The sequence below is a fragment of the Lepisosteus platostomus genome, chromosome 1, assembly GCF_059453375.1.
Source record: "Lepisosteus platostomus isolate fLepPlt1 chromosome 1, fLepPlt1.hap1, whole genome shotgun sequence".
Lineage (NCBI taxonomy): Eukaryota > Metazoa > Chordata > Actinopteri > Semionotiformes > Lepisosteidae > Lepisosteus > Lepisosteus platostomus.
The window spans coordinates 54,083,294-54,093,545 of record NC_142611.1 but is presented as its reverse complement, the minus strand read 5'-3'; the positions used below and the strand labels follow the sequence as shown (position 1 = coordinate 54,093,545).

General features: G+C 37.7%; 1 protein-coding gene across 1 annotated transcript; it reads right to left on the bottom strand.

The window, feature by feature from the left end:
* hopx (HOP homeobox) lies at positions 1-9,196 on the bottom strand. Its single transcript, XM_088632360.1, has 3 exons — positions 9,042-9,196; positions 8,506-8,771; positions 1-2,839 (listed from the first exon to the last, which is right to left on the bottom strand). Exons 2-3 carry the CDS (start codon positions 8,668-8,670, stop codon positions 2,762-2,764), a joined length of 243 nt encoding a protein of 80 aa, XP_088488486.1. The 5' UTR covers positions 8,671-8,771; positions 9,042-9,196; the 3' UTR covers positions 1-2,761.
* Between the last annotated feature and the right edge of the window lie 1,056 nt (positions 9,197-10,252).

Below are 10,252 nucleotides of genomic sequence, written 5' to 3'. Positions count from 1 at the left end.
TCTGATTAAAACATTTTATTCCAGTTTTGCCCACCACATTGCAGATTACGTCATTACATGACATTACTGTGCTAGAAACAAATGCGCAAATGCAGAAAGGAAACAATCTGAATCCTGAAACAAAGCAATATAAAAACAATTTGTATAACCTTAATCTTAATATATAATCTTCTTAATCTTAATCTATTATCTTAAATATGTGATAAATTCATTTCTCTTTTCTCTTTTTTGTGACTCTGATCTTTTTGAACATCAACTGCCTTTCCAAGGTATTCACACATACAGTATATTGTCCGTCTGTGAAAATACAAAATGATTGTACACAACATGTTGATTGAAGTATTCAGACCCTTAGATAAAATAAATTCACTTTTTTGGCCATATACAGTTTCACACATTAGGAATTTGTCTTTTCACATACCCCAACTTGCTCTCCCTGAGACACACAGACAGGGATAGAAGCTTGGAGTCGGAGCACAGGGTCCACCATTATACAGCACCCCTCAAGCAGTTGCAGTTAAGTGCCTTGCTCAGGGGCCCAAGGGAGTAGGATTCCTCTGCTGGCTGGAGGAATTAAACCAGCAACCTTCCAGCCATAGGTGCAGATCCTTAGCCACAGAGCCACCACTCTGTCTTTTTGGGCAAGTCTCTACCAACTTTGTACACTGTCTTGGTGTCATTTGTGCTTGTTCTTCTTTGCAGTTAAGTTATATGAAGTTGCTTGGGGACAGGAACAGTAATTTTCCAGCCCTTCCACAGATTCTTAATAGTATTCACATTAGGACTTTAACTGGGCCACTCAAGGATATTCACTTTCTTATTAACCGCTCTGGTGTAGCTTTGACCATGTGTTGAAAGATTAATTTCTGCACCAGTTATTAGTCTTTAGAAGACCGAAAACAGGTTTTCCTTTAGTATTTGCCTGTACTTTGCACCTTCCATTCTTTCTTCAATCCTAACAAATTTCCCAGTCCCTGCTGTGAAGAAGAATCCCATAGTAGGGATAGTTTTGATGAAGTGAAAAGGTGTGTTTCATTTCCATCAGATATAAGGTTCTGCTCATTGACCACAAAATCTTTTTCCATGTGTTTGTAGTATCACTTAGATGCTTTGTTGCAAACTACATGTGGGATTCAAGATGGATTTGCCACCCTTCCATAAAGGTCAGCTTGTGGAGTGACCAGGATATTGATGACTGATGCATACTGATGCATCTCCCATTCTTTCAAAGTTGTCACTGGCCTCTAGTGGCATCCCTATTTATCACTATTTTCCTCTGTGACTAGCTGCTAAGTTTGGAGAGACAGCCTGACCTAGACAGGTGGCACAATGCACCTTCCATTTCTTAATGCACACGGGGATCATCAGAGACTTTGATAGTTTTTATACCCTTCCTCCTGATCTGTGCTTTTCAATTAATTTATCCCTAATTTGCTGTGAAAACTCATTAGTTTTCATAGTTGACTATGGGCTTGTAATTCACTATGTGATCCAAGAACCTCGGGAGTCTTTTTATTCCTAAATCATGAGAATTTGGATATTGTAATATTGAAAATATGTATATTGAAAATGGATATTGTAGACAGAAACCACAAAACTGTGTGGCTCATTAAAGCAATTTTGTACACCTATGTTAATTTAGGTTCACCCTAGAAAAGGATTTGAATGCTTGTGCAATAATAATTTATACCTTTTTCTTTCATATTCATTAAAATCATATTACCTCTTTGGTTTTGCTTTGCGTGGAGAAGGTTCTGTATAAAACAAGTGCTACTTCAAAGTGTAATGACTACAATCGTTATTGTTTGAAATGTGCAGGTGTATGAATACATTTTTAATGCACTGTACTTAGAGCCTCATGGAGACTTGTCATCTCTTTCAGAGACCCAGAGGTTTCTTCTTTTTTTAAAGAAAAAGCACTTTCAGCATTATCACTGTGTGAAGCCATTAAGGAGAAATGCTTGAATAATAAGAAAATAATTGTGGGCTATTAAGATGTACAATCTGTCAATGTATATCTACTGTAAATGTACCAGCAAAATCCTGATCTTCTCAGGTTGAATAATAAGTGAAGGATCCCCCCAATCTAATCACTTTTACCAAACATGCACAACAGTGATATCATTTTCAACAGAGAACAAGTTAACAAGTTCGTTTTATGTCATAAAGCAACTGTTAACAAATTCAAAAAGTTGATGTCATAAAATATACAAGATGAAGATGCTGTGCATATTACGTTTAATTCCAAAAACACAGCCCACATTTCCACAGTCTGTCAGACTGTGAAGGTACAGAGCTGGCACTGTTAATAGGTGAAGGCAATTACAGTGTCTGCTTTAATCAGGGTAATTTAAGAAGCTTTATACATGTTTTATAGAGTCATGAAAGAGCAGTTTTTGTTCTCAAGCCCTCTACAAGCACTCACAGACTATGCTGATTGCTAACTGGAAAGGATAGTACACAGCACTTTTAAATTAAATACCTCTTCAATGCATTTATATAAAGCCTTTTGTAACAAATATAACTATGTTATAAATTATATTACTTATATATATAATGACATAATTGTTACCAGAAAAACATAATTAAATAAAATTCACATTAAGGAAATGAATACAGCTAGGATGTAAAAACAAAAATAGAAAGTAACAAGCAGCATATAATTTACATTAGCTTTTCTCAGCTGCAGTTAAAAGAGCTGGTTAGAGCAGTGGTAGAATTTAATATTCACTGTTTAATAGTTTAAAATTCATTGCTGCATTTAGTCCTTCACAGATCCTAGTTCTGCAGGCAGACCTTCAGACTGTCTCCACTTGGCATTGCGTAGCTGAAACCATTTCTGAAACAAAAGACACACATTGCCAGGACTTAGAAACAGGTCTAAAGAAGTTTTTAAATGCTGTACATATGACCAGTACAAATCTTTTTTATTTTAACTAACAATCACCACCACATCACTTTTAATAACTGATTATCCAATTCAGGCTCATGATTAGCTTATTCTGGGAAGGCTTGATACACCCTGGATGAGTGGCATCACAGGGCACACAGACACAAACACACACACTCACACCAGGGCCAAATTTTACATATGTCAATTAACCTACCAGTATGTGTTTGGACTGTGGGAGGAAACGCACATACACATGGGAAGATCATGCAAACGCTATGCAAACAGCACCCCAGGCATTAAATGTCTGCAAAGCAGCAATGCTAACCACTGTGCCAGCATACCGCCTCTACAAAATGACTCATTGTTCACAAAACACTAGAATTGGGCAGAAGACTCCTATATTAAAATATGTACAAAACTATAAGATTGGTTGATCTTTTAGATGATTCTGGGTAATAGAAGCAATATTATTATAAAATGATTATAACAATCATTTTTTCCTACAAACTAATGGAAAAAACAATGCTTAAAACATTTATATATTAAGAAAAAGAGGTCCACGTGTTTTATTAAGGAAACTGGGATAACTATGAAGGTGGCTGTTTCGAATAATAAGCTGTAAACTGCAATAGTCTCACACATAGATTCTGAATTTACAGTATACCATTTATTTAATAAACCCCAAAACTTCCATAACAGAACAACAAATGTAACAGAATTTTTGTGAAATGATCTGCAGTCTGTGCACTGTTGTATGCCTTGGTCTGGCCGCACGTGAGATGGATGGGGGAAGAGACTAGGTTTATCCTGGTTATGGCTTTTGCTGAATATACCTGAATATTCAGAATGTTGACAAAAAATGTCCAACTGTGTTGATCAGGTGAAAATAACAGTGGGTTTCCCAACACAAGATTTCTTCAGTTGCAGCAAAAATATCTTGGGCAGAATTATGTTCTTTACAGACTCAATCTCCTGGCCTGACAGTATGCACTCCTGACTTGGACTGCTTGTGGTCTAATGGTTGGAAAGGTAAGATTCCCAGGTTAGTTAGAAAGAGAAGATTAGCAGTGAGTTAATTGATGAAAATAAAGTGTGTGCTTTATTTTAAGGTATAACATCACAGTTGGTGATTGGTCAGGATATTATGCGGTATAATCCTTTTACCCACCCTGCAGGTCCCTCATTTGTGGATTCTCCTTTGGGTGATGGACTTAGCAGAAAGAGACTAGAAGAGTCAATTAACCAATCTGCACCATACATTCTTGGGGAGTTTTTGGTTGAATACAGCTTTAATGATGTACCGGTCTGTGGACATCTTGGAAGCTCTTTCTTATCATATAGTCCTCTACTAGTCCTCCTAATAATCCCCCTCTATAAATTGGCTTCATTACTCTGCTCTCCTCCCCACTGATAGCTGATGTGTGGTGGGCATTCTGGCGCACTATGGCTGCCGTCGGATCATCCAGGTGGATGCTGCACATTGGTGGTGGTGGAGGGGAGTCCCCATTACCTGTAAAGCGCTTTGAGTGGAGTGTCCAGAAAAGCGCTATATAAGTGTAAGCAATTATTATTAATAATAATTTTATTATTATTATTATTATTATTATTATTATTATTATTATTATTATTATTATTATTATTATTATTAATTACTTACCTGTATTTCTCTGCTTGTATGCATAGGCCCAAGTTGCTTTGTCAATACAACAAAAGGATTACTAGAAATATTCCATAACACTTATTTCTAAGTGTAATAATATGCCTTTCAAACTACATGTGTAATACAGAATGTTGAAGAAAACTGCATTCATGCCAAAGTAATTTTTGAAAAAGTAAGTGTTCAAATAGAAAACAACAGCTTCTAGGAGCACTGACCTGAACATGACTCAAAAACTACTTTACATGTCAATTTGAATAAAAAAAGACTTCTGAATGTACCATTTAATGATGTGAACAGCGAGGTGTATCTGTCATTTAAAAAGACCTGTCGGAATATTTGTTTTTCTCATCCATCAGATACCACCCAGAAACAGTATTGAAATTCACACCAGCTATTGAAGACTGAGAGCAAGTAAAAGCCTGTTAAAAGAAGCTACCCGGTCAAGATGCTGTTTCTGCTTAATTTTCATTCACTTTTGTATCTGAACAAAAGAAATCAACTTTATCTATCGTCTAAGGAAGACAAGCAAGTGGAACCAGTTTGATATTGAAAAAAAAATTACATGGCATGTTTTCTGACAAATAAATAACTTCTAATTCTAAAAATAACTGCCTGACCACAAATACTGCCTCAGGAGCGTATACTGTATGAATAATAATGAATACCAAGTATTAAACACACAGGAAACACGGTGAAACATTACAATTTAGATAAAAGAGTAATTACAGGTAAAAAACTATAGACCTAAGACTCAGTTTATGGACAGGTTTATGGACATTTTTCAATCTAATGTATCAAATTTACATAAGCAAAATGGTTTCGAGATCATTTACCCTTAGAGCTGCATGCTTTCTATATGATCTGTTCCTATTTGCTAAAAAACAATAATGTGCTGTATAACTCCTCAAAGTACAAATGTATTATAGTTATTTGAAAATGCAATTAAACTTTATTTAATTATTTTGTTGCTACCATTAATTTAATAATTATAATTCCTTACATTTCTGCAGAGATTTTCATGAAGGAGCATCCTAAAGCTCTTCACATACTGTATACCAGGGGTCCCACTTCAGCCACTGTGGCTTGTGAGGGATGCTCACTATTGTGTACTAGCAATGCCAAAAATGTGTTCTGGAAGCAAGTGTAGGATATACTGTATAACAATGAACAGTAATTAGGAAAAGCTACACGAGCTTTGTAAAAAAGTGTATTGTATTATAACCCTTTTCGTTTTGGGGTTTTATTTCTAGTAGTGTTCACAAACTTTAATACCACTTTTTGAAATATTTTTCACTGCAGATTCTGAACAACAACAAGAGATAAGAATTTAAAAAGTATTATTCAGGCATGTAGTCCTGACAAAACAATACTTTGTGAATAACAGCAGATTCACAATCCATTAAAATCATATTGTCAAACCTGGGTATATTTTTGTACTGTATTTTGTATATATTGTAGTGCTGCACAGCCAGGCAGTGGACTGACCCATGAGCTCTCCTCTTTCCCCTTTATCAGGCTCACTCTTTCCTCTTCCCCTCCTATAAAAACAGAGGCTAAATCTCTATTCAATTCAGTTCAATTCAAGAAGCTTTACTGGCATGACCAATTAATTTCAGTGTTGCCAAAGCGTAAACAATTAACATAACATCTACAAACATTTACAATACAGACACATCATAATTAATTTACATACAAACATAATGGAGCATTATTGAGAGATAAGATCACTGTTCCTCAGGCTGTGACAGGAGATCACATACTCGGCTACCAGTTCAACTGAGTTCCTTCCTCCCTCTCCCAGTAGGATTGGGAGCTGTTCTGATTCTGGCAGGTGTGGGAATTCTGGGATTAGATTAATTTGGGTAAGAATGTTTGTCTAATCCCAGAATATTTGTCACAGTACAGTCGGAACTGTATCTTTGTCTCTGTTTTTTCCTGCTGGGAGTGGGAGCACAGCCTGTCTTCTCTGTACAGCCAGATCTGCCTGTGTCACCCATGCATGATTGTGGTCACTGAGTCTGTACTTCAGAGAAGTACTTCGTTCTACCTCTTTGTCCTCATATCTGTCCAGAGGATGCTCTATCTCTATCTCAGGCCTTTGCAGCTTTCTCCCTGCAGTGACTAGCACACCCTTTTGTAAACACCAGGGCAATAAACCTGCTGGAGCCTGATTCACCTTCTCCAGCCTGTTTTTCCACATTGCCTTCACTAGTAGTATTGCCTACACATCGCCTAGGAAACACTGCGACTGTACATCACGTTTGTTGTGAAAACTTTACAGTATGAAAATGAATGTTGTTGTCTTGTAACAGAGGTGTTGTTGTAACAGAGGTGACTGCGGGATAGGAAGACACTTTTCATCTTGTGAGTTGAAACTACATGTAATGAAAAAAACCTGCAACCTACTTTGATAAAATCAATGTACCTGTTTTCCATTTCCTTTTTATGTATTGAGCATGATGAAAAAATAATTTTGGTATGTGAAAAATGCTCTACAGCCCCATCTATGCAGTACTCCATCTATCTAAATACAGGGTTAATATTATAATTACACTGTCCGGCCCATATTTTAAGCACTGTAGAGATTGATTTAGACTTTGCCTGCTGCTTCAACAGCCATGGATAAACTTTGATCTAATTTTTATCAGGATGTGAGGGCCTCAGACAATGTGCCCTTTTCACTGTAAATCTGGTTTTAATTCTGTAACTTTGTACAGATGTTACATGATATGATTATGTTAGGGGGCTGGTTTAAATTATACTTGGATTTAAACTTAATGGTATAACGAGTCAAACGTTTAATCTTTCCTCCACTTTGTTTCTGTACTTTGAAATGTACTGCACTAAGCAGCCGGAGTACAATTAGTATGTTTTTGTTAATGAGCACCAAAGCTATACTGAAGGATTGTAATTTGTGTCTATTACATTTGGTAACTGGTAAATTTTCAGCATATTCATAACAGATGAATAACACTCATTGAAAGCGAGCAGGACAAAGAGAGAGGAGTGGAAAATTTTGCTCACTAAAACTTGCTCAACTTCATTTTGCCGCTCCCCAATAAAGAAATGAATATTAATTACCTAACAGTACAGTTGAGAAGTTTAATACATATATACTAATGCATATAAACATGCAATGGACATACAGAGTGAAATATTATAGAACCTACAGTTACATAACTTAAATAGCCCATAATTTTAAAAAAATGATCATTTATAAATAATACAGTACATTTCAAATCGAGCAGCTGTTCATCCCCTAAAATTGCTGCCTAAATAGAGCTTCATACAATTACTGTCGTCAACGAAAAAAAACCAAGGTTAAACAAGCCTTTAGGAGCGCTAGCAAACTTGGATCGCTAAAGATCCCGGTGGAAAATCTTATCATGTGAAAAGGGGACAAAACAGTATAAAACAGTGTCAGCACTGAAAATCCACGTATTAGAATTCAGATTTTTAAGAAAACGTGGCCTTATAATGTATCAGTGCATCAGCGATAAAGCCATTAAACATCAAATGTTATTTTTTCAGCCTAAAGTATACCACATACTGTATGTAAATAAAAAAGGTTTAAAGTTATCTTTTGTGTCGCTTTCCAATACACCTTCTTTATAGAAAATAACCTAAAGGTTTTTAAGGAAATAACCGAATTCTCTACAGAAAGCTTTTCTATAGACATATGGCCCACTTCTATAGAAACCTATAGGTAATCCTTTTGTTAAATTACCACGTGTTTATTCAAACAAAATTCAAAAAAGCCTGTGAAGTATCTAAAGTGATATTTTACCTTTATTGTTTCTTTGATACACGTCAATATTTATTCAGACTGAAAACATATGGTTAACCCCACGAACTGTTCTTTTACACTTTAAATATCCTTACGAACACCTGCGTATTAAAATGTTTTCAGTTGAAACACAATTATGACATGATGCAGGACTCAGGTACTCACAGCAGTGTCTTCTTCAGACAGTCCGCATTCAGCGGCGATCAGCATAAGTGTAGCTTGATCTGGATGCTTGCTTCCTTTCAAAAAATTTTCTTCTAGAGATTTGATCTGGTCCTCCGATAACTCCAAGCTCTCTATTCCGTCATCGCTTCTCTTCGAAGAAGCCATTTCTCTTTCAAAAATACGATTTCCAAGAAGAGTCTTTTATGAAAACTGAGGCTGATGCTCGCATGCAAATAATGCTCGCGCAAGCAAGTCAACAGCAGCAGCTGTAACGTAAATAAGAACAAACAAGTCCCTCGTAAATCTGACGGTCACCAAATCAGCCTTCATTTTAAGGCTGGGCTTAGTGAATAGCCACAGAGAAAACAGAAGAGGCGGACAAAATCATATTTTAAAATAAAAGCTTTGCAAAAAAGCCATTTATTATTTAAACACGCATTCGATTTAAGTTTAATGTGACCTAATGCCACATTGAGACAAACATTTTTAAACCCACAATTACATATGCAAAATATATATAATGGTATTTAATGTACCTGCGTCCAGTCGTGACACGTGTCTTAGGATGTTTTGAGTCTCTGAAAAAATACCGTAGCTTTCCATATGGAAATACTGGCCGAATGACGTCAGCTTAGTGCTGCGCAAGTTTCTGTCGTGAGAGCAGGCACCTGCAGAACCTGTTTACCAAGGTGGGCAAGAACATCATTCCATTAACAAATAAGAATGGAAACAATACCAACATTAAACTTGGCATTACCTTGTCTGAACGTATGTATGGACAAACATGTTTACATACTAATCTTTTGCAACTGAACAGTCGACAAGCAACCTTTTAATGGGGCACCTTAAGACTTTGAATACCCTCTAGAATCTAGATTTTACTTGTACGTCTTATCGAATAGTTTAAATTGGAGTCAAAACCTTCCGCTAAAAATCTGTATGTGTAAATTACCCCTCCAGACACGTGTAGATAACTGCAATTTAAGCTAAGAAGAGAGAGAGAAAGCAGACATCCTCTGGACTCAAAGGAGGGAAAAGACAGTGGGGATCGCTCCCTGGTTTTATAGAGAGAAACGGCAGGAAAGGGTGAACCTGCGGTAAAAGGGGAGGGGTCGTGCGACAGTCCAGAGTCGGGGAGTGTCGATCTCTCCACAACCCCCCCCCCCAAGTCCCTCGTCTCCGAGGGAGACTTTGAAATCCCATTGTGGGACTGACTGTCTTCTGAGTAGAGGGAAGGAGAAAACATTCGGTTGTCTTGTCCTGCAGGACGCTGGGTAGCCTGCACCCTCTCTTGGACTGTTTTGAGCCTGGCTTTGTGTTACGAAGCGTCTTTCAGGACCCTATGCAGACAGCACAATCCGGAAGGGAGTGAACACACACTAGGAGGAGACGAGGAACTAGAGTAGTCAACTAACAGGGGGGCGTGATGAGTGTGCACTGGTGCTCGGGGGGGCGTGGTCCAGGCAAACAGATCTGAAGGAGTCCAAGGGGAAAACCGGAACAAAGTCCAAAAGTCCAAAAATCCAGGGAATCCAAATGACAACACGACAAAGTTAAAAGCCGCAGCTGGATCCGGCGAGGGGTCGAAGACAGAGAAGACAAAGTTAAAAACCGGAGCAGGATCCAGCGAAGGGTCAGGGAGAAAAAGGGGGAACGGGACCAGGCGCTCCAAGTCCCGGACTAGGCTGGTTCGGGACGCCGATAGGAGGCGAATGCCCCCTGAGCCGCGGACGTAGGGGGACGCGGT

What these genes read in the sequence shown, in the direction of transcription:
- hopx (XM_088632360.1), bottom strand. Translation starts at nt 8,670, where the DNA reads ATGGCTTCTTCGAAGAGAAGCGATGACGGAATAGAGAGCTTGGAGTTA. An exon ending in TGTCTGAAGAAGACACTGCT is followed by an intron (nt 2,840 to 8,505) that starts GTGAGTACCTGA and finishes CTTTTGTTTCAG; the next exon opens with AAATGGTTTCAGCTACGCAA.